At 56.2% G+C, this 23,479-nt stretch overlaps 1 protein-coding gene across 2 annotated transcripts in view; it reads right to left on the reverse strand.

The window, feature by feature from the left end:
• CAD (carbamoyl-phosphate synthetase 2, aspartate transcarbamylase, and dihydroorotase) overlaps nucleotides 1–23,479 on the reverse strand; it is a 40,889-nt gene that overhangs the window by 3,918 nt on the left and 13,492 nt on the right. The window contains exons 13-39 of one of the 2 annotated variants that reach the window (XM_081903587.1): nucleotides 22,871–23,059; nucleotides 22,597–22,721; nucleotides 22,123–22,256; nucleotides 20,863–20,975; nucleotides 20,501–20,754; nucleotides 19,195–19,441; nucleotides 17,832–17,930; nucleotides 16,776–17,000; nucleotides 14,876–15,058; nucleotides 13,954–14,172; nucleotides 12,349–12,516; nucleotides 11,469–11,651; nucleotides 10,573–10,677; nucleotides 9,666–9,908; nucleotides 9,413–9,494; nucleotides 8,623–8,789; nucleotides 8,159–8,323; nucleotides 7,358–7,489; nucleotides 6,414–6,615; nucleotides 5,909–6,099; nucleotides 4,404–4,544; nucleotides 3,613–3,687; nucleotides 2,499–2,640; nucleotides 2,328–2,375; nucleotides 1,464–1,618; nucleotides 782–856; nucleotides 485–697 (exon numbers count right to left, since the gene is read on the reverse strand). In XM_081903587.1, the coding sequence (XP_081759713.1) occupies nucleotides 485–697; nucleotides 782–856; nucleotides 1,464–1,618; nucleotides 2,328–2,375; nucleotides 2,499–2,640; nucleotides 3,613–3,687; nucleotides 4,404–4,544; nucleotides 5,909–6,099; nucleotides 6,414–6,615; nucleotides 7,358–7,489; nucleotides 8,159–8,323; nucleotides 8,623–8,789; nucleotides 9,413–9,494; nucleotides 9,666–9,908; nucleotides 10,573–10,677; nucleotides 11,469–11,651; nucleotides 12,349–12,516; nucleotides 13,954–14,172; nucleotides 14,876–15,058; nucleotides 16,776–17,000; nucleotides 17,832–17,930; nucleotides 19,195–19,441; nucleotides 20,501–20,754; nucleotides 20,863–20,975; nucleotides 22,123–22,256; nucleotides 22,597–22,721; nucleotides 22,871–23,059 (4,275 nt within the window). Of the gene's footprint in view, nucleotides 1–484; nucleotides 698–781; nucleotides 857–1,463; nucleotides 1,619–2,327; nucleotides 2,376–2,498; nucleotides 2,641–3,612; nucleotides 3,688–4,403; nucleotides 4,545–5,908; nucleotides 6,100–6,413; nucleotides 6,616–7,357; nucleotides 7,490–8,158; nucleotides 8,324–8,622; nucleotides 8,790–9,412; nucleotides 9,495–9,665; nucleotides 9,909–10,572; nucleotides 10,678–11,468; nucleotides 11,652–12,348; nucleotides 12,517–13,953; nucleotides 14,173–14,875; nucleotides 15,059–16,775; nucleotides 17,001–17,831; nucleotides 17,931–19,194; nucleotides 19,442–20,500; nucleotides 20,976–22,122; nucleotides 22,257–22,596; nucleotides 22,722–22,870; nucleotides 23,060–23,479 lie in introns of both variants that reach the window. The other variant, XM_081903586.1, reaches the window with a different exon arrangement.

The following is a 23,479-nucleotide window of genomic DNA, read 5'->3' on the forward strand; positions in this document are numbered from 1 at the left end:
TAAATCAAAGGCAGATTGAAAATCTATGAAAGCTGCGTAGAGGGATCCTCCTTTTCTGGAGGTATATTTCCCCACAAGACGTTGGAGTCCTAGGCTTGGTTTAAGGTTTGCCCTGAAACCAGCTTGTGCTTCTGCGAGGACATGTTCTCACTCCTTCCAATCCTCAAGTTTATTACGTAAGTGGGCAGCATCTAGTTTACTGATATTGCTTAGGAGACTAATTGGCCTGTAATTAGCAGGGTCCGATCTGCTCCCTTTCTTGGGATGATGATTGCTAGACCCCAATCCTCTGGGACGGTCTCCCTCGGAGGGGAGCAGCCTCTCCCTGGATGCTCAGAGATCCCTTTGCTGTAACCCCTGCGCTGCAGGGGGTGGGACTGGATAACCTTTGGGTCCCCCTCCCAACTCGACAATCTAGGATTCTCTTTGCTGGGGCCCCCCAAGGGCCCTGCGTCCCATCAGAGCGGCCTTGGCCAGAGCTCACCTCCACGGCCCCCGGCTGGGGGTGCCTCAGCACCAAGACGTCGGCGTAGCAGCTCATGGTCTGGACTGAGTCCGCCAGCGACTCCCCCTTCTGGCAGGAGGAGGTGGCCTCTGAAAAGGGCAGGACGGACCCCCCCAGGCGGTACATGGCGGCGGCAAAGGAGCTGCTGGTGCGCGTGCTGGCCTCGTAGAACATGGAAGCCATCACCTTGCCCTGTGCGGGAGGAAGCGGCGGACTTCAGTACAGGTACAGGAACTCCCCAACCCCCACCCCCTACCCCCCCGGCCCCCACCTCACCTTGAGGATGTCTATGTTGCGCTCCTTCTGGACCATCATGCGCAGGTTGTGGGCCACGTTGAAGAGGTGAGACATCTGCAGCAGAGGGGAGAGGGGCGCTCAGTCAGACAGGAGCGGGTCTCAAAATGCTAGCAAGGACATTATACTATTCTATGGTGCTCGGCAGCATTCGGAACATATGGCGCACCGTTCTCGTCAGCACACCTCAAAATGGGTACTGAAAACTTAGGGAAGGGTCAGACAAGGCCAGTGATTGAGGGGAGGGAGCAACTGCCCCGTGAAGAATGGTCGCAGCGGTTGGGACTTTTTCAATTTAGAGAAAAGGCGACACACGATCCAAGCTTAAAAAGTTATCCCTGGCCTGCGAGAAAGTGGACTGAGGAAAGTTTTCCTCCCTCTCTCAACACTCGATCCCATGGAGACCCAATGAAGTTGGACGTTGGGAGATTCAGGACAGGCGACAGAAAGTCCTTCACAGAGAGAGAGCACATGGTTAAACTGTGGAACTCCTTGCCGCATCCCAGTGGCTGGAAGCCCTGGGAGGGGAGAGGGCTCTGGTGGGTCTCCCCTTGGGGCATCTGGTCAGCCACTGGCCTGATCCTGCAGGCTCCTCTCTGGGCTTCCCCCTTCCCCAAGGCAGGCCAGAGGAGCGGGGTGTCCCAGTGTGTCTCTGCATGAGTACCTGTCCCTTGGTGAACTGCTTGACGGACAAGACGTGCTGCCCGACCAGCGGGTGGAGGAGCGGCGAAGTCTGGGGGTGCGGCAGGCTCTGCGGGGACGTCTGCCTGGGCAAGGGGCCTGCCAGGTACAGGGGGCCGTCCTGGATCATGGCCAAGTCTGCGGGAGGAATGGGAGGTCAGCCCCGCGAGGAGGACCAGAGAGGCACCACCCAGCGGGGGCAGCAGGATCTGCCTCTCAGTCTCTCTTGCAACGGTATGGCAGGAAACCCCAGCTCCTCTCTGATCTTGGAAACACCCCAGGAAGTCTATCAGTACACAAAGCCCTGAACAAATTGGGAGCAGTTTACCTAGAGATCCCCTTTCCCCACACGGACCCACTTGGTTTCTTGGATCAGCGAAGTGGGCACGGCCACAGGGGCTGCGTAATACCCCGTCCCAGTTTGCCTATTGACACCAGGCCGGCGCCTGTGCTGTGCATTATTGTTTAGGAAAGCACATCCAGACAGTGGCGTAGCGTGGGGGGTGCAGGGGGGGGGCGGCCGCACCGGGCGCAACATCTGGGGGTTAGGGTTAGGGGTCGCAAATCCACAGGTTAGGGGGCGCAAATTACTTGCCTTGCCCCGGGTGCTGACAACCCACGCTACGCCACTGCATCTAGAGACCTAGATATAGTTGCTGTCGGTTCCCATCAGCCTTTGGTCCACTGCTATTTTAACTTTTCCACAGCCTTAAATTATTGCTGCTAACTCTTCATCGATCATTTTATTGCGTGGTTTTCCTCATTTTCTAAAAGCAACCAAGCGGCGATTCCGCTTTACGAGAGAAAGGAAACGAGGGGCTCTGCAAGGGGAGGAAGGAAACCTCACCTGGCGGCTCCACCGTTTTCTTGACCACTTTTTCCCTGAGATCTTCGGCTGCCGGAGGATGGAGAGAGGAAGAGGAGGACCAATGTTAGAGAGAGACGGGAAGCCCTTGCACCAGCACCTCTTTGCCCCCAGGAAGGACCCCCCCCTCCCGCCACCCCCCACGCCCGTCACCTGGCAGCCCGGGGTCTGAGGCACGGTGGATGCGGGGGGCCAGGAAGAACCGGGCGTCTCCCACCGGTCCGGCTCGACGGGGGCTGGGCGCTCGACAGCGCAAGGCCTCTGGCTGGACACTGGGGAGGGGCCGCTCTGGCGTCTGAAAGGGAGGGGGGAGAGTTAAGCAATGGGGGGGGGGAATGGCATCTCCCACCTGCTCCAGTGGCATGTGAGGATGACAGACACACACAGCAGCAGCACCCCCCCTTGCATGGGAGAAGGAGTCACAAGGGGTGTGCCCCTGAATTTGCAGGAAAAGGACAGCAAAGCAAAGGAGCCCAGGCGCTATGGCAAAGACCCCCCTCCCCATAGTTGGCTCAAAGCAGGACCAACCCCCTGCCTGGATTTTCCACGGCTGGTGGGATCTCAAAGCTGCAACACGGACACCTTTTTTGCGCTCTGCTCGGAATGACTGGCCTGAGGCTCTGCTTGGAGTCACCAAAAAATTGTCCCTTAACAGCTTGGGAGCAATTTATCTTACTCCACTTTGGTCCTGCAGGGGCCTCCCGATAGCTGATCTGCACTGGGAAGAACTCGTGTGTGGCAGGACCTGCCCTTTGGAACTCCCTGCCTCTTGATATCAGGCAGGCCTGTCGCTGTACTCTGTTTGGCCACTGCTGAAAACATTCTGGTTTAGACAAGCCTGCCCAGGTGTTTGGAAAGCGGGTGCAAAGTTTAACCTCTTTTAGTTATTTTAACTTTTGTGTTTCTTAAAGTGCTCTTGATTTCCTTGGTGGTGCATAAAGTTTGTGAATTAAATAAAGGCCACACTCCCTCTCCGTCTCTCAGTCCTCCTCTTGCTCTTGCGCGTGTTTCCTGAGGGATCTCCTGCCTGCTTAGACTTGGAACTTTGCTGTCCAAAAGCAGCACCCAAACACCCTGCCGTTTCCCTTTCGCGGACTAAGCCACCTCTCCTTCATCCCTCTTGGGGGCAGAAGGTTAAGGATAGAGAGAGACACTCATAGCCCCACAGAAAGGAGTGCAGGAAGTGGTGTGGGTGCAGGGCAGCCTGGCAGGTGGGTTCCCTCACCTTTCCCGCCCCCTTGGGGGGCATTCTGGGCCCAGCGCCTACCTTCAGGATATCTTTGGCTGGCACCGCACTCGGCCATTTCCGCACATCCTGCCCATAGCCTGGAGCTACAAGGACCTGGAAGGAGAGACAGGAGGCGCTCAGAGCCCCAGAAACCCTCCCCAGGCAGCGGCGTCCGCAGGCCCCTTCAGCCCAAGGAAAGCGGCCGACCCTAAACATCAGGATCCCAGGATGAACAGAAGGCACAGGGCTTATTTTTGCCAGGACAGCAGCAGGGAAGGAAAGGGTTAAACCCCACCAGGCTGCACCTCCTTTTCTGAAAAGCTGCAGTTTTCCCAAGTGCAAGCCTGGCATCACATCTAGTCTTCCTCCGACAAGGATAGTTAATGGGTAGAGCTGGTCTGGGCTCATGGAAGCCAGTGCAGCCTAATGGTTAGAGTGCTGGACTGTGACCTGGGAGAGGCGGGTTCGAACCCCCCACTCAGCCACGACGCTCCCTGGGTCACCTTGGGAGTCACTCACCATCTCTTGGCCTGACCTACCTCCTCACAGGGTGGTTGCAAAGATAAAAGGGGAAGGGAGAGAACCGTTACGGGAAAATAAAGGTGGTATATAAATGTAATTAATAATAAGGGATAATTTTCTGATAGCAAGAGCTGTTCGACAGCCTCGGAGGCTGGTGGATTCTCCTTCCCTGGAGGTTCTTAAGCAGAGTTTGGAGGGCCCTCTGTCCTGGGTGCTTCAGCTGAGATTCCTGCGGGGCAGGGGCTGAACTGGATGACCCCCTCTGCCCCACTCAGCCCCTCCCTCTCCGCCCTCCCTGCCCCGCTTACCTGCCCGTCGATGTAGGCCACTTCCCCGCGGAGGATGACCCGGCGCACGGTCCCCTTCACCCGCATCCCCTCGAAGGGCGTCCAGCAGGCCTTGCTGAAGGCCGTCTTGGGGGGCACCAGCCACTCCTGCTCTAGGTCCACCTGCCAGAAGGAAATGGCTCAGTCCCACGGAGCCTCAGCCCCCCAGCCCCTGGGGGGCCCATGCCGGGGGGGGGGTCGTTCCTGGAGGACCAGGAGCCCTGCAGTTGGTGGATCAGGCCCACGGCCCACCTGGTCCACAGGAACCTCCATAAGCAGCTGCTTCAGACAGAGTCAAACCACGCGCTGCCTGCAGTGATTGGCAGCAGGGGATCTCCATGGTTTCAGACAAGGGGTCTTTCCCAGCCCCCCAGGAGATGCTGCCAGCGGGGGTGGAACGTGGGACCTTCTGCATACAAGGATGCGCTGCCCAAGCCCCGGCCCTTCAGCAGCCTCTTCTGGCCCCCAGGGGCCTGCAGGAAGCAAGCAGGGCTGGGGGGCAACAGCAGCAGCTTCCTCCCAGAACATAGTTAAACGGTGGAACTCCCTGCCAAAGGAGACCCAGCAATGGCCACCAGCCTAGGGGGCTTGAAAGGGGGCTTGGACAAATGCGTGGGGGAGGAGGGGGCTGTCGCTGGCTCTGCCCTGCCACTGGGGGCACCTGGTTGGGAAATGTCCCCCACAGAGGACCTTACGGTCTTCAAACAAAAACATTGTGGAGGCCCCAGGCCACAGAGAGGTTAGGCTGGCCTCAACTAGGGCCAGGGCCTTTTCAGCGCTGGCCCCGACTTGGTGGGACGCTCTGTCCCAAGAGACCAGGGCCCTGTGGGACTTGACATCTTTCCGCAGGGCCTGCAAGACGGAGCTGTTCCACCAGACCTTTGGCCAGGGCACAGCCTGACTCGCTCCTTCGGTAATCCTCATAGAACGCTAGCCCAATGGTTGCCATTAATTTGATTTGAATTAATTTTATAATGAAATGATTTTAGAATGCATTTCAATTAATTAGAATGAATTGATTTTAGAATGCATTCCAATTAATTGATTGTGATTTTATGTAAACTGTTACTTTTATTGTTGTTAGCCGCTCTGAGCCCGGCTTCGGCTGGGGAGGGCGGGATATAAATAAATTATTATTATTATTATTATTATTATTATTATTATTATTATTATTATTATTATTATTAAATGTATGCCTGGAATACTGGGCTGCCTTAGGCCTGATCCAGGCAGCTCTTCTTATGGAACTTCCAGGTCCAGAGGCAGTCTATCTGGATCCCACGTTCTTAGGGGTATTTGGCCCTGGGAGGAGAGGAAGCTGCTGGCCATTGGCCTGGTCCTCCCAGGCAGACGGCCTTGACCGGCACAGAGAGAGCATTGTGGCTGGAGAAGAGGCAGCAGGGCCTTTCCTGGGAGGCCCCCCGCCCCTGCCAGGTCCTCCCCCCCTGCAGAGCGACACCCCGGGAGGGCTCCCCCCCCCGCCTCACCTCGATGTAGGTGTCCTCTTGCAGCGGGAGCCCGAAGATGCGCCGGGGGTTCTCGTAGAGACGCTGGACCAGGTCTTCCACGCTGAGCCGTCCCTCGGAGACAGCCGTCAGCAGCAGGGGCAGCATGGTCTCCAGGCCAGGGAAGCCGGGCGGGGGCTCCTTGCCCAGCTTCTCCTCCAGCGTGTGGGGAGCTGAGTGCGAGAGAGACGCGTGGCAGAGACCTGGGCCCCACACAGCACCCCTTCCCCCCATTTATCTACCCCAAGGAGGTCAAGGTGGTGGGGCGGTTCTCCTTCCCCCTCCTCATTTACCGGTAACCCTGTGAGGTGGGCTACGCTGAGAGAGAGAACCCTGCGAGTTTCATGGCTGAGTGAGGATTTGACCCCTGGTCTCTCGGAGGTCCTAGGCCAAGACTCTAACCACTCAACCACACTGCCTCTCTATTAGCTATGGGGCTCTGACTGAGCATGGCAGGCGGATCTTCCCCCCACGCCCCCCCCCTTACCGTGGTCTGTGGCAAAGCAGTCGATGGTGTCCATGTTTTCCCACAGGGCCTCCATGTCCTCGCGGGTGCCCAGCATGGGCCGCACCTGCCCCCGGCCCTCCCCGATGCGCCCCAGGTCCTCCTGGCACAGGAAGAGGTGGTGGGGGGCCACCTCGCAGGTCACCTCAATGCCCTTCTGCTTCGCGGCCTTGATGATCAGGATCTGTGGGGGGAGGCGGGGGGGGGGTCACACAACCCTTAGCCCTTCACCCCTTAGTTGTGGGGTGAAAAGGCAGATCTGCAACACGATGACCTTCCCTCCCCAAGCAGCTTCCTGACTCTCCGTTGCAGGAAAAGGGAGACCTGCCTCTGCCCCCCTTCTCCCCTTCCAGCGCCCCCTCCCTGTGTGGATTCTCCCTCCCCCCCCCCACTGGTCCCCTTTTCGCTGTTGCTCAAAACTGGCCCAGTGTCAGCCCAGCCCACAGCCTGCTCTCTTCCCGCTGCCTCTCACCCCTTCGCGTGCCCAGAGGCCGGCTGGATCAGGCCAGCAGCCCCCCCTATCTGGCCTCATCCTGAGTCCTAGGAACCTAGGACTCTAGACAGACTGTCTCTGAGCTTGGAGGCACCGGAAGAGCCCGGATGCCACCTGGCATCTTGCTGGGCATCCTGTCCCCCCACTGAGCCCAGGAGCCCTCTGCCCTCCAGTGGTTCCCAGCCCCTGGGGTTCAGCAGCATTGCTGCCTCGTGGGCATGGAGTCAGCGCAGAGCCACGGCGGCCGGGAGCCATCAGTTCTAACCCAAACCCTCCATGAACCAGTTCCTCCCTCTTTTCAAGCCACCCGAGGCTGGAGGTGCTTTGCCAGCCTGGCTTGTCCCCTTGCCCCCTTCCTGCAGGAGAAGTCTTCCTGGCCAAGGACCCCCTGCAGCCCCCCTGGGCCGCCCCCCACCCCTTCCGACCCGCTCACCTCCTCCTTCCGCGCCACGTGGCAGATGTGGACGGGGCGCTGGTACAGCTGGGCCACCATCAGGATGGCGGCCACCGTCTGCTTCTCTGCATGGGCCACGATGGGAAGGTGTTTGGGCCACTTTTCAAAGTGCTGCCAGGGCAGAGAGAGAGGAGCGAGTGAGGGAGACCCCCTGAGCGCAAAGAGGCGGGGGAAGGAGACCCCCCGGGTGCAAGGGGGTGGGTCAACCACCGCCCCAATATTCAGTCGCTGCTTGATGCAATTCTGATTCTAAACGCAGTGTAAGGTGGTCTCTATGTGAGTATATTGTATTCAATTATGGAGTCTCGGAGTTTTTAGGGGCTAACCAGACTGGGATTGTTGGGATAGCAGGCTTGTTGGTTTTTGAATGTCTGATGTAGATTTTTTCAATTTCATTGTTCTGTATGGGACAATGACAAAGATTATCGTATCAATGTTGAAATGGCGTACAAGTGATGAAAGAGATTCACACAGACTTCCTAAGCATTTTGGCCCGTCTCAACAAAAGAGCCCTGTGATTCCTGATATCAATAGGCAGGGAGTTCCAAAGTCTAATTGCGGCTGCCCTAAAATGCTGAATTCTTACAGAGGTTGAACGGGCGTTAGAGGGCACCTGTAGCTGTGCCAGGTCCCCCAAAATGAAGCAGCGGAGCAAGGCGATTTTGTGCTCTGGGGTGTTGGCCAAGGGCCTCCCCCAGTTAAGACAGGATTCCTGGACCCCACGGCCAGAGAAGGGACGGGAAGGTATGGCTCAACGTGTGTCTCGCATGCCCAACCCACCTCCATCCACAGGGAGACGTTGTCCATCTTGAGGTCCGAAAAGGTGTCGTTCAAGTACATCTTCAGGCCAGCGGCTGCTCCGGCCAGAGGCCCCAGGGAGCCGGCGTTGTCCGAGGAGGCGCCCACGTAGAGCGCATAATCACAGCGGGCCCCGGTCTCTGCCAGCTGCGGGAGAGGGCAGAGAGGCAAACCCAGTTTCACAACGGGGCTGGCACACCTTTCGCCACCCCCCAACCAGGAGGTACAGACGGTGACCCCCACCGAGGAAGAGCCCTGCTGGGGCAAAGGGAGCCCATCCAGTCTCAGAGAGCCCAACCAGATGACCATTATGGGAAACCCGAGAGCAGGATCCGTCGCCCACCTCCCTTCTCTGCAGTCACAGAACTGTGAGCTGCAAGGGGTCCGGAGGGTCATTTAGTCCAACCCCCCGGAAGGCGGGACCCGCCAGGCAGGAGCCTCTTTACCTTCTGCGCCAGGGCAAAGGAACCGGCGTCAATGATAGCCGGGGAGGTGTTGGGCATGGCACACACCATGGTGATGCCGCCAGCCAGGGCGGCTGCTGTGCCGGAAGCGAAGTCCTCCTTGTGGGTGGCCCCTGGCTCTCGAAGGTGCACATGGACATCAATGAGCCCTGGAGGGGGAGAAGGGGGGCCAAGGTCAGCAGAGGGAGCCCCCCCAGGGAGTCAGGCAGGTGCCCAACGGGTCCAGCTCAGCCTCCGCCCAAGGGGGCACCCAGCACCAGGCTCCTCCAAGCACTCATCGCCCCATCGCACGCAGAACGGACTTGCTGCCAGGCAAAGGCGCTCAGGACGGCAGCCTGAGTTGCGTCTGGTCCAGCCCCCTCTTCTCACAGTGGCCAAAAACCCCTCAGAACTTGCAGTCCAGACGGACTGCCTTTGGAGCTGGAGGTTCCATAACGCCCAGTATAAACCGAAAAATGTCAAGTGTGCAGGCGATGGAGCACACCGTCTGGGAAACCGAGGCAGGGTCGGCCAGCCATGGTCTGTTCAGAGTGGCAGGATTTAGTGTCTGGGGCCCACAAGCTGTGGGGGTCCAAGGGACTCAGGCTTCACTCATCCCCACGGACAGAACTCAAGCCAGGTCTGCCCTCTGACCCCACGGACAGAGGCAGGACCCCAACGCTGGCAAGTGAGGGCCAAGAGAGGGTAGGGATGGGCTCAGGGGGAGATGCTCTTCTGCCTGCCTAATGCCCCCCTCTCCCTCCCCCTGGCACCCCCATATCCCAGCTCCCACCTGGCAAGCGGATGAGCTTCTGCGAGGTCATGCAGTCCACGTGCATCTTCAGCGGAGGAGCCCCCCCAATCTGTCCAAGGGCCTGCGGGGAGCAGAGGAGGGGGTCACAACTGCCCAGGAATAGCTGGCAAAGCCCCCCCCTGAACCCCCAATGCTTGCCTCCCACCCTCCCCATTCGCAACCTCTAACTGGGGTCTCCCACCCCCAGAGCCCAGTCCCAGCCTTCTGCCCCCTCCCCCAAGTGCCCCCGCACCTCGACGAAGAGCTTGGTGCACTTGATGTCGATGATGAGGGGCACGGAGTAGTCGATGGCCAGGCGCCGGGTGCGGTAGCCCTTGGTGACGAAGGAGGAGAGTCTTCGGCCGCCCGAGTTGCGCATGGAGAGGTTGATGACCAGGTCAAAGTGGTTTTCCGCCAGGTAGTCCAGGATGCTGCGCTCCTTGCCGGCCACCTCGCCCCCGTCCGCCTCCTCAAAGTGCCAGTCCACAGCCATCACCTGCCGTGCGAGACAAGGGGGAGACCCCCAGCCCCAGGTCAGCCACGCCCAGCAAGGACGGAGGGCCAGTTCTGCCCCCGGGGCCTGGGAAGGGCCACGGGAGGCTAGGGATCAGGGAGCCACCAGATTCCTGCATTGCAGGGGGTTGGACTAGAGGACCTTTGGAGTCCCCTTCCAACTGCACAGCTTTAGGATTGAGGGCACCCCATGCCTTGCCTCCTTCCCATAGGAAGGTTCCCCCGAGCCCCACATGCAGTAAGGCACAAACTTAGATTGAGATTCCTTGGGGTCCAGTCGTGGCCAACTCTGGGGTTGCAGCGCTCATCTCGCTTTATTGGCCGAGGGAGCCGGCATACAGCTTCCAGGTCATGTGGCCAGCAGGACTAAGCCGCTTCTGGGGAACCAGAGCAGCGCACGGAAACACCGTTTACCTTCCCGCCAGAGCGGTACCTATTTATCTACTTGCACTTTGACGTGCTTTTGAACTGCTAGGTTGGCAGGAGCTGGGACTGAGCAACGGGAGCTCACCCCGTCGTGGGGATTCGAACCGCCGACATTCTGATGGGCAAGTCCTAGGCTCTGTGGTTTAACCCACAGCGCCATCCATCAGCCATCAGCCAAACTGACAGGGATGTTAAGCGCTGCAGCTCCCTGCCCAGCCCACCTTGATGCCGTGCTCAGTGTAGAAGTCGGCCGTGCCCAGGCTGGCATAGAGGTTGTATCCCAGGCCCTCCAGGGTTCGCACGGTGGACAGCAGCTCACTCTTGTTCTGGAAGAGATGCCAAGGTCAGGCCACGTGGCAGCACCCCTCTCGCTGCCTCCCTCCCGGGGTGAGGGTCTTCACGGCCTTGGGCGGGTGCTGCCACCACCCGGCCTTCTGATGCCACCTTGTGCCATGCGCCCACTTCCACAGGCTGGCATCCAAGGGCAGAGGAACCTGAGAACCCCCCGCTCCTCTTCAAGCAGTGACCAACCAGCTGCCCCAAAGGGAAACCCCAAAGTAGGTTGGAGCGCAAGAGCCTTCCATGGGTCCTCAGACGCATGGCAGCCTCCAGCTATGGAGGGCAGAGAGACCCAGGGTGGCACTGGCCTCTGCCCATTTGCTCCCTTTCTGGAGCTCTCACAATCTCTCTTTATTTAACAGCCCTGAACAGTTTTGGACCCTCAGCAAACTGGGCCACTTCCCTGATCACCCCAAACTCCAGATCAGATCTCCTTTCCGATCCTTGAAAATTGACCATTTATCCTGACTCTCTGCTTTGTGTTTCTTCAGCAGTTGCTGGCCTACAAGACGGTCCCTCCTCTTATTTCCTGACTGCTCATCTGAGTCGGGAGTCTTTGTCCAAATCTGCTACGTCTGCCAGGGCCCCTCTCCAGAAACACACACAGCCAGCCCAGTCTCTTCCCCTCCGCACAGGACTTCCTCCTCTCTTCCACTATGGAATTCTCGGTGCTAAATGAAAACGCCTCTGGGGATGTGTGGGGCACTGCTGGGCCCCCTCCTCAGGCCCTCCCTCGCCCCTGGGCTGCCCCCCCCCGTCCCCTCCCTGCCCGGCTCACCTTGTAGCTTCCGATGGTGAGCAGGATGTTCTTCCGGGGGATCTTGAACCCGGTGCTGAGCATGGCCTTCAGGTAGGCCTCGCAGCGGTTCTCCCCAAAGCAGGCCACCTCACCTGTGCTGGTCATCTCCACGCCCAGGACCACGTCGGCCCCTGCCAGCCGCGAGAAGGAGAACTGGGGCACCTGCAGACCGAGGGGGGCACAGGGATTTAAGTGTTTTAAATTGGTTGTTAGCCGCCCTGAGCCTGGTTTTCTGAACCGGGAAAGGCGGGGTATAAAAAAAAAAATTATTTATTAACCTGAAGCATTTTTGTTAGGGACTGTAGGAAAAGACCTGCCAAGGAAACTAAGAAATATCTTCATGTGTGCAACAACGGTGGCAAGAGCCTTAATAGCACAAGGATGGAAGAATGAAGAAATCCCGACTAAAGAACTGTGGCAGGGGAAACTGATTGGCAAAACTGACACATGACAAGGATAACTGCAACTTTAAAGATGAATGGGAACCCTTCACAAAATATTTAAAGAAACAACAAAATGAATTGGACTCCTTGGCAGGTTTTGAAAAAACATACACAAACTTTTTATTGATAACGTTTAGATAGATAAATTAAGGATCTGTACAATTCTGTAACTGTTAAAAAACCAAAGAGAAGAGCTGAGGGAAGTCTGGGGGGAGGGAGGGATTTCTTTTGGGGGGGAGGGGAAAAATGGGGAGGGGGAAAAATGAGGATCAATTCCTAATAAGTTTTTTTTTTTAAAAAAAATATTATTTATTATTATTTCTGGGCCCCAAACAAGAGGCCCCTCGGAGAACCCAGGGGGAGATCCGGCTGCCTCAGCACCCCCCCCCAAGGAGGCCTCCCCCCCCGCCACTCACCTTGACCCCCACGATGCCTGTGCCGGCCATCAGCCCCACCGGCTCCACCTCTTCGCCCATGATCACCTGCGTGGCCAAAGCCACCAGGTCGACGCCCAGGGTCTTGGAGACAAAGGGGAAGGAGCGCGAGACCCTCACGTTGCACTCAATCACCTTCAGCTGGTCGTGCTGCGGAGGAGGAGGAGAGGCAGGTTGGCTAAAGGGAGGCCACGCGGCCCCAGCTCAGAGCCCAAGCGCACGGGATGCGCCAAGCCCAAGCCAAGTTCAGCGCCAAACAACAACAGGGGCTGAAACATAATCACACACCAGGGGTCTGCATATACACGGAAATCCTGTATGGCTAAGCCCTGTGAGAATCCTCCCTTCTCGCAGAGATCCTATGCCAAGTGGAACTTGGCTGCCAGGGAATTTGCACGGTAAGCCCAGCACAAAAAGAAGGAAGTTCATCGCATGCTCAGCGCACTGGCTCCGGGAAGCTGGCGCAAGCATGTCAGAGCCTGCACACTGCCCCCAAGCGTGAAAGCTCTTTCTGCCTTCATAGAACTGTAGCGCAACTAAATACATGAATGCAGAAAATAAATATTATAACATGTTGTGAATACTTCCTTTATCAATAAGAGTATGGCTGAGACCCTTGAAATATTGGATCTTCCTGCATTATAGAGCCCTAATTCTCTCCATTACGACCTCTTAAGTGATAATGTAAATTACAATTTATCATTGACTTGTAGGAGAAAATTGAACTTGATAGGGCTTAATCTAACAGACTTTGAAAATTCTGACCCCAAAGATGCTTGGGAAATTATCAGGCAGAGTCTTACAAATCTCTCTTTGTGTAGAGATTTTCAAAAGGGATACATGACAAATCTGAAGAATCATGAATTGTGCAGGCTGTTTATGTTAGCCAGATTTAATAAGTTTCCCTCGATAATAGTGAGAGTAAGATATTTAGCTCTTCCAGAATCAGAGCGTCTCTGCAAATGTAGTAAACAGGAACCTGATACTTTGGAGCATATTTTCTTTTCTTGTGATTTTGGCATTTATGCCAGTAGACCATTATTGGAGGCCTTACAACTCAATAGGCTGAATTCTACGCTACCAACGGCTCAAGACCTGCTTTCGGACGGGAATGATCAAATCACTTTAATAGTGTCTGAATTTTTGAGCGCTGTCCATGTAGAAAGACTGGGCCGTTATAAAGAGATCTAGTGGTTCTTAATTGATCGGTGATGGGGTAGTGTTGTGTTGTATTGTATTATTTATGCAAATTGATTTCCTCTGGAGTTAAAGATCTGACGGGGACAAACCTTGTTATGCTAGGATCACATTTTGCACAATTTGTATATGGTGTCTGTTTGATAATGTGTGGTTTGCTATGCCTAATAAAGGATATTTGATTTGAAATATTATAAAGAACCAGCCTGTCTTCAACCACGTCTGGTTGAAATGGTGCAAGTTACATGTGTATCAGATGTGATCGTATTGCAATAGAAAACTTGGCCAAGCAAATCTGCTAGAGAACCCCACAGCCTGATAGGGGGGCCCCCGATGGCGTACAAAGGGGTCTGTCACCCCCCGGCTGCCCTGCTCCCCCACCCCCTTCACCTTGGCAATGAGCTGGAGGTTGAAGGGCCCCGTGACCTGGAGCTCCTGCCCGATGGCATGCACAATGGCCTTGATGCGCTCCAGCGTCTTGGGCGTGATGTCCTGAGGGGGCGTCACCAGGGTGGCGTCCCCCGAATGCACCCCGGCGTTCTCCACGTGCTCAGAGATGGCGATGGCCACCACCTGCCCGTCGCAGGCCACGGCGTCCACGTCAATCTCCTGCGGCAAGGGGGAGAGCGGGAGCCCAGTGAAGCGTGTGTTCACCCCACCCCCAACAGACACCCCCTAATTCATGCTCTCCTGGCGGGGGGGGGGCTCTGAGCTTCATCAGGCACTCAGAAGCGCCAATCCTGCCCCCTGCTCCCCTCACACCAACAGCCACCTTTGCGGCACTGAAAGACAGATGAACATCCACTGCCCGACTTGAAGGACTCACCCCCAGATCACAAAAATCACACCCTCCCCCCCCCAGCTCTGAATCAGGAAGGGGTAGAGATGGGAAGACCGGGGGGGGGGCGGAAAAATTGGAAAAACCCAGTCCCCCACCCCACAATTTTTTCCATCTCTAGGAAGGGGAGAATAGCATCTGTTTTTGCGTTAGGAAGGCTGTCTGCTGGATCAGACCATTGGCCCATCCAGTCCAGGATCCTGCTCTCACAGCGGCTGAGCAGACAGACGGCCATTGCGTAAAACCCACTAGCAGGATCCAAGCACCAGAGCCTCCTCTCCCCTCCTGTGGCTTCCAGTGAGTGGAATTCAGAACTATTTACTTTAGACTTTGGAAGAGGATCAGAGCCATCGAGGGGCCTCTCTTCTCCTGCCTGAATTGGTCTGATCTTCTTTTAAAGTGGCTGGCCACCCTTGCCCGGTCCGGTGGCAGGGAGTTCCAGAGTCTAACCGCCCTTTCCCTCTGCCCCCGCACCTTGGCCTCCTGGATGAACTTGGAGATGACGACCGGCTGCTCCTTGGAGACGGCCACGGCGTTGCAGAGAAACCTCTCCAGGTCGCTGTCGGAGTAGGCCACGTTCATGGCCGCCCCGCTGAGGACGTAGGACGGCCGCACCACGCAGGGGTAGCCCACCTTGCAGCAGAACTGCTTGGCCGACTGTCGGGGGGGGGGAGGAAACAGTCAGCGGGCGCCCAGGGCCAACCCCTGGCGGACAGAGGGGCCACTTGGGTTTCCAGGGAGAAAAGATCCAGGGGCTCCCTCTGGCCTGGGACCCCGGGGTCCATCCATTCTGGACCCCTGCCCTGAACAAGGGCAGCAAATGACCCACGGCCCCAAGAGGGAGCACCTGGCATCAGTTTCCAGACCCAATTCAAGTGCTGCTCTTGACCTGTAAAGCCTTAAATGGCTCAGGACGGCAAGACCTCAAGGACTGCCTCTACCCGGACCCCAATATCATCTTCTGCGGCCCTCCTTCGTGTGCCTCCTCCTTGAGAGGTGCGGAGGGTGGCAGCACAGGAACGGGGCCTTTTCTGCAGTGGCTCCCTGTCTGTGGGATGCTCTCCCCAGGGAAGTTCGCCTGCCGCCTTCATTACACACCTTTAGGCGCTAGGCAAAAATGTTCCTTTTTAACCAGGCCTTTGGTTGGTCTGATCAGCATCCTATGCCCTTTTTAAAATGTGGCTCTTTTGGGGGGGGGTTATGGGGCTGTTGTTTTTATTCTGATTATGTATGTTGTGATTTTTTTTCTATGACCTCTGGGTATAGGGCGGTGTATAAACTCAGTAAATACTTAGAATATCAGAAGAGACAGGCTGGATCAGGCCGGTGGCCCGCTAGGCTAGTATCATGAATTTATACTGCTTACAACCATAATAATAAGGTGGGTCCTAAAAGGCACAGGTCAGGGGGGCAAAGAGGAGGGAGACCCACGGAGAAGGCTGTCTCTCCCAGGGCCCCCCCAGAGGGCGGAGGATCTACCAGGAGGGGCCCCTCTGCACCCACGAGGGTCTGCAGCGAAGGAGGCAGCCTTCAAGGGATTTGGGGGCCATTTAGGGCTGTGATCCCCTTACTATTCTTCCTGCATTGCAGGAATTTGGACAATAATAATAATAATAATAATAATAATAATAATAATAATAGTAGTAGTAATTTATTTTATTTATACCCCGATGTCCCTGGCCAGAGCCGGGCTCAGGGCAGCTAACACCAGTAAAATTATAATAAAAACATATTTAAAAAGGTAAGAGGGACCCCTGACCATTAGGTCCAGTCGTGGCCGACTCTGGGGTTGCGGCGCTCATCTCACTTTATTGGCCAAGGGAGCCGGCGTACAGCTTCCGGGTCATGTGGCCAGCAGGACTAAGAACCAGAGCAGTGCACGGAAACGCCATTTACCTTCCCGCCAGAGCGGTACCTATTTATCTACTTGCACTTCATGCTTTTGAACTGCTAGGTTGGCAGGAGCAGGGACCGAGCAACGGGAGCTCACCCCGTCGTGGGGATTCGAACTGCCAACCTTCTGATCGGCAAGTCCGAGGCTCTGTGGTTTAACCCACAGCGCCACCCGAGTCCCTGAAAAAAACATAATGGGGGGAAGAAAACCAATTTAAAATACAGGTTAAAATGCAATGACTCCTTGGGGTCCCTGTCCAACTGAGTTGGGTCTGGAAAACTGGCAACCAACCCCCTTCTCACAGTGGCCACCCAGATGCCCAACATGGGGAACCCGCAAGCCGGATCCGAACCCTCTCCCCCACCCCTCTTGGTTGCCTGGAGACAAGAGAGAGGTCTGCCCGCTCCCTGCCCAGCGTTGCCAAGCGAGGGGCAGAGCCAGCCTGGCCGCTGCCCCCTGCCGCCCTCCCCGGCTCCTCACCTCGGTGTCGGAGAGCTCCTTCCAGAGGGGCTGGCTGATGCTGATGGTGTCCAGCAGGCGGGAGAACTTGAAGCGGTTCTCGGCCGAGTCGATGGCCTCCGGGGACGTCCCCAGGATGCGGCACTGCTGCCGGTGGAGGGCCATGGCAATGTTGTTGGGCAGCTGGCCCCCCATGGACAGGATCACACCCTCAGGGCTCTCCAGCTCATAGATGTCCATCACCACCTGGTTGGGGGCGGAGGGGAGGAGAGGCCGGGTGAGGATCCCAAGGGGGCAGGATCAGGCCCACCAGGCACAGCGGCTCGGGGCTTCCCCTCCTCCTGCACCAAGGAGACCCCCCTGCAAAGCCCAACTGCGGTTCCAGCTGCAGAGAAGAGGCCCCTTTCACCCACTTGGGGGTCCTCTACACAGCCATCACCAGAAATCATTTTGGGGAGAATCATTATGAGGTTTTATTCCATTGTTTTGCAGTTTTAAGAGCACTCTCCCATGGGAGGCCTTGATACCTGCTGCACCACATCAGTAACAACTCAAATGTTTTAGGGTAGCAGCACAGAACCTTTGGAACTCCCTGCCTATTGAGATCACTGCACTCTTTCCGGCACCTGCTAAAAAACATTCTTGCTTAAACAAGCCTGCCGGGAGAGTGGATGAGAGTTTCCACTTGTTTCAGTCTATTGTGGCTGCAGTTTTCTGTATGTTTTGAATGATGGCTGCAACTCAGTGATAATTTTATTGCTCTATCTTTCCTTTTTTTGACAACTGCTTTGAGGTCCCCTTCCTGCCCCTATGATCAAGGAGCATATAGACTTTGTGAAATAAATAATAATAATAATAATAATAATAATAATAATAATGCCCATCTAGGTTTCCCCAGCCACTCTGGGAGGCTTCCAACAAAGACCAAAAATACACTAAAATGTCACACATTAAAAAATTCCCTGAATAGGGCTGCCTTAAGATGTCTTCTGAATGTCAGCTAGTTGCCCTACAAGACAGATGGGACTTGTTAGAGGCCCCGACCCCCTGGCATAAGCACCCATGGACGGCACCCACCTCGAAGGACATCTCGTCGAAGTAGAGCCGGTCACACATGTCGTAGTCAGTGCTGACCGTCTCCGGGTTGTAGTTGACCATGATGGTTTTGTAACCCATCTGCGGAGGAGAGAAGGAAGGCTCATTCTCCCAGAACTCAGCCTGAATAAAGCTATGGGTCCGGCCCCCTGTCCTGCCACCCCCCCAGGGGCTGTGAGCTTGCTGCCTGAAGCACCGGAAAGGAGTACTTCTCAAACCTGGGTCCCTAGCTGTTGTTGGGACTACAATTCCCATCGTCCCTGACCACTGGTGCTGCTGGCTAGTTCAAGATGATGGGAGTTGTGGTCCATCGACAGCTGGGGCTCCAGATGAGAAACACGGCCCCAAACCATCGATGGCCTGGGGGCCGGACAGAAGGGCCTCCCCAGCACCAGCACCAGCACCAGCGCCAGCCACAGCCTTAAGCCCAGAGACAGCCAGTGTGATGCTCACAATGGGGAGAAGGGACAGGACAGGGCCTTCTCAGTGGTGGCTCCCCATTTATGGAAAACCCTCCAAACTGAGATACAAGAATCCTCCACATCAGCTGCATTTAGAAAGAGAGTTCACAGGAAATACTCTTTCCTTGCCATCCTTCCTTCCTTTCCTGCCTGTTTATGACCTCCGGAGTTTCCTAAATGCATTCCTCTAGTCTTGTTTTATTTACTCTCAGATATGTCTGCATGCTCAGAGTAGTCTTTGTAGTTAACAGGATTTTTTCTGATCTGACTTTGTCCCACGTGGGGTTTTTGAAATGCTCAGAGGAAATCTGATTGGTTCTTACAAACACTGTGTAAAAAGTTCTTTTGTGAATAAAATGACCTGGGTAGAGGAGTGGGGAGGGAATTATTACACACACCCCTCCCAGAGTCTTGCTGGTCAAGCCTCATGTGTATTGTATTAATCAGAGTCCAATCCTTCCTTGCTTTGGGAACACTACACTGGAGGGACACTCTGCCCTCCAAAACAGTACAGCAGAGGAGAAGGCCAGAGACTCCCTCTGCAGGCACTGACTGGCAGATGCACCCGCCTCTCCTGGGCAGCTGAAGGAGCCAGAGTCTTGCTGGTCAAGCCTCATGTGTATTCTATTAATCAGAGTCCACTCCTCCTTGCTTTGGGAACACTACACGGTCTCCCTGGAGAAATCTCCTTCCTTGGAGGTTTCTGAGCAGAGGCTGGATGGTCCTCTGCCAGGGATGCTTTAGCGGAGGTTCCTGCGCGGCAGGGGGCTGGACTAGATGTCCCTTGGGGGTCCCTTTCAACCCTACAATTCTATGAAAGACAGCTGGGGCAGGAGCATCCCCGAACCCTGTGCAGCCGAGGGAGATGGGGGGAAGAGGCTCACCTTGCGCAGCTCCTGGATGCAGCCCACTGCGCACCAGTCGAACTCCACGCTGCTGCCGATGCGGTAGACGCCGGAGCCGATGACCATGACGTGGGGCTCGCGGAAGGCCAGGTCGTGCTCCGTCCCGTTGTAGCTCAGGTAGAGGTAGTTGGTCTGGGCCGGCCACTCGGCCGCCACCGTGTCGATCTGCTTGACCACCGGCAGAATCTTCAGGTCGTGGCGCATCTTGCGGACGGCCAGCTCCGTGCTGCCAGAGGAAAAGTTCCCTTGTAAGGCGCGGAGCCAGGGGCTTCTGCTCAAGGTCTGCCTGCACTGACGGGCAGCACCGGCCGGCCGGGATTTTGGAAAGGGGTCTTCCTTCGCCTTGCCTGGAGATGCTGCCAGCCATGGTGCCTGGGATCTACAGAATCATAGTTGGAGGGGACTCCTAGTCCAGCCCCCTGCAAGGCAGGAATCTCAGCTAAAGCTCTGCTTAAAAACATCCAAGGAAGGACAGTCCACAACCTCCTGAGGGCGTCCGTTCTGCTGTCAAACAGCTCACCTTCATCAAGTTTTTCCATCTGCTGAATCAGTCTCCTTTCTTGTCACCCGAAGCCATGGGTTCGAGTCCTACTCTCCGGAGAAGAGAAAACAAGCTTGCTCCTTTTTCCATGGGGCAGCCCTTCCGATATTGCCAGATGGCTCTCATGTCTCCTCCTCTCATACCTGAGGGGCTGCCCCATGGAAGAGGGAGCAAGCTTGTTTTCTGCTGCTCTGGAGGGTAGGACTCGAACCCATGGCTTCGAGTGACAAGAAAGGAGATTCCGACTAAACATTAGGAAGAACTCTTCTGAGGGGAAGAGCTGCTTGGCAGTGGAGCAGATGGCATCGGAAGGGGCGGACTCTCCTTCGCTGGAGGTTTTCGAACAGAAGTGGGACTGTCATTTGTCAGGGATTCTTGAGCTGCCATTTCCACATTGCAGGGGGCTGGACTAGATAACCCTTGGGGGTTCCTCCCAACCGTAAAAAAACCCATCTCTTGGCCTAGCTCAGCCATGGCCAACCTGGTGCCCTCCAGGTGGCTTGGACGACAACTCCCATGAGCCGCAGCATCTTTTCCTGCGATTCCGGCATTGTAGCGGGTTGGGCTGGATGACCCTTGGGGGTCCCTTCTATGATTCCATGACAATTGCCCCGGGACAGCTGAAAGAAGTGGCAGTCAGGCCTGCAGTGACGCCCTCCCTCCCTCCCTCCCTTGCTATTCCCCACAGGGGAAGAGGGGGCTGCCGCTCCTGGCTGTATTGGGGGGGGGCACACCTCCAGGTACCTGAGCACAGCTTGGGCCACCTGCTTGTCTGAGAAGCCGAGCTGCTTGGCCAGCTTGAGGACGGCGGTGGGCATGGAGCCCGGCTCGGCCTGGCGGTAGGACTCCAGGCACAGGGCGTGGTCCGTGATGTTCTTCATCTTGTGCAGGAACCAGCGGTCAATCTTGGTCAGCTCGTAGAGGCGCTCGATGGAGTAGCCGGCCCGCAGGGCGGCCGCCAGGACAAAGATGCGCTTGTCGGTGGGCGTCTCCAGCTCCTGTGGGTCGGGGAAAGGGAGGGGGCAGGCGGAGAGGGTCAGGGCTCTGGGCCTGGGGGGGGCAGGCACAGTCTGGCCATGACTCTCCCCAGCCACCGGACCCCTTACCATGTCTGAGGCAGGCTTCACAGTGTGGTCAAAGCCCACGCAGTTCTCATCCACCATGCGCAGAGCCTTCTGGAAGGCCTCTTCAAAGCTGCGCCCAATCGCCATCACCTCGCCTGGGGGGGGCAGGAAAGAAGGGGGGGGAGATGCAAGTTATCAAATGATCCAGAAGGGAGCAGGTGAGGCAGGCACTAAACCAAGGAAGTGAGCAAGATCCGAGTGTGGGGGTCAGGTGGGGTTGCTATGAGGAATTATGAAATATGAAGCAAGCCATTGTGTCAGCAACGATAGCATTGCATTGACTGGGTTTCGTTCATTGAGAATGGTTTCTGATCGAATCCCACAATCCTCTGCCATTTGCTTTCTCTACGCCTGACAGGCACGTATCAGCATTCTAGGACACAGACCAGTTGCCGGCTGCCTCATCAGGCATCCTGGGCCATAAAGCTAGAAGGTAGCTTCTTTAATGTACTCTTCCTTGGTTTTGTTAATCTTAGGGCCTCTCTTGTTTATGACCTCTGGAGTTTCCTAAAAGCATTCCTCTTTGCTTCCTCTTTTATTTACTCTGAACTGCATAGGCATGCTCAAGTAGGAAATTAGCTCTTTGTAGCTTTAACTGGCTGATCGCCGCAGAATGGATGCTTTTGAATTCTGGTGCTGGAGGAGACTCTTGAGAGTCCCATGGACTGCAAGAAGATCAAACCTCTCCATTCTGAAGGAAATCAGCCATGAGTGCTCACTGGAAGGACAGATCCTGAAGCTGAGGCTCCAAGACTTTGGCCACCTCATGAGAAGAGAAGACTCCCTGGAGAAGACCCTGATGCTGGGAAAGATGGAGGGCACAAGGAGAAGCGGACAAGTTTGACCAAACTGCGGGAGGCAGTGTAAGACAGGAGTGCCTGGCATGCTCCGGTCCAGGGGGTCACAAAGAGGCGGACACGACTAAACTAAAAGTTTTAACTTTTAACTTTGTCCCACGTGGAGTTTCTTGAAATGCTCAGAGAAAATGTGCTGAACTGCATCTGACTCCAGTCCCAACTCCGGGTCTGCGCTAGTCCGGGGCTCATGCTCTTAACTGACAGTTCTAGACCCACGAAAGTGAAAAGGAGGGGGCAGCGCCACGGAATCAGGAAGCCTCAAGTGCCAGGACCGAATCCTGCCTCTTTAGCATCTCAGAAGCAGTCGGAGGTGAGGTGCAAAGTGAGGGAGCCCCACTGGGTCTCCCAGGGACACCCCCTTTCCCACCCCCAGCCCCCCACTCACCCACACTCTTCATGGAGCTGCCAATCTTGGTGCTGACGCGCAGAAACTTGCTGAGGTCCCAGCGCGGGATCTTGACCACGCAGTAATCCAGGCTGGGCTCAAAGCAGGCGGTGGTGGAGTTGGTGACCGAGTTCCTGGGGCAGAGAAGCGTACGGTTGGAAGGGACCCCAACCAACCCCTGCAAGGCAGGACTCAAACCCAGCCCCCATTTGTGGAAAGCTCTCCCCAGGGAGCCTCGCCTGGCGCCATCTTTGGTGCCAAGCAAGGGCAAGACGGCAAGGACAGCTAAAACCCAGGCGTGAGCAAGACGCAACCCGGCCGCTTCTGTGTTTCAAGGGAAGCTTCTTGCAAGGAAAGCAGTTTTGCTCCACAAGATGCTCAAGCGGTGAAGGACCCTCGGGTCCCGTGAGCAGCAGGCCCCCCGCCCCAGCCAGGATTGGGCAGAGCGATGCCCCAGCCCAAGGTGAGCATTACCTGAGGACAGGCAGAGGGATGCCCAAAGCCAGCTTGGCAGCCACGTACGCCAGGGGGTAGCCGGTGGCCTTGCTGGCCAGCGCTGAGCTCCGCGACAGCCGGGCATTCACCTCGATGATGTAGTACTGCGGGTGGGGGGCAAAAGAAAAGGTTGCAGCAGCAGCAGCAGACCCAGACCCCGCAGGGGGCAAGGGGGTCAGAGAGGGCAGAAGCCGGCATGCGCTGCTCAGGCACAGGGCAGCCACCCTGCCGCACCCCACCTGCCGGGCCTCACCTGCTCAGATTCGGGGTTCAGGGCATACTGGATGTTGCACTCGCCCACGATGCCCAGGTGGCGCACCACCTTAATGGCCGTGGTGCGCAGCAGGTTGTACTCGCGGTCGTTGAGCGTCTGGCTGGGGGCCACCACAATGGACTCCCCCGTGTGGATGCCCAGGGGGTCCAGGTTCTCCATGTTGCACACCTGGATCGGGGGGAGAGCAGGTGAGGCAGGTAGGAAGAGGGGGGCCCTTCTGGGGCACAAATACGCCCCTCCCACCACACAAGCTGTTCCGGCAGTGGGTGACATCAAATAAGGTCTATATATAGCTGGCAGATGAAGAATTCTTTGTTTCTTAGCTTTATTTCTCGCTCTTTTAATCCTTCCATCTCTTTTTATCTATTTCTTTTTTCTCTTTCTTCTTTCTTTCCAATTGGACCTAGACAGAGTGGTACTTTGGTTCTCAAACGCAATCCGTGCTGGGAGTTCATTTGACTTCCAAAACGTTCGAAAACCAAGGCACAGCTTCCAATTGGCACAGGCGTCCCGGAAACAATTGCTGACAGATGCACTGGACGTTCAGCTTCCGAAAAATGTTAAAAAACCAGAACACTTAATTCCGGG

Source organism: Podarcis melisellensis, assembly GCF_964234715.1.
Source record: "Podarcis melisellensis genome assembly, chromosome: 3".
NCBI lineage: Eukaryota > Metazoa > Chordata > Lepidosauria > Squamata > Lacertidae > Podarcis > Podarcis melisellensis.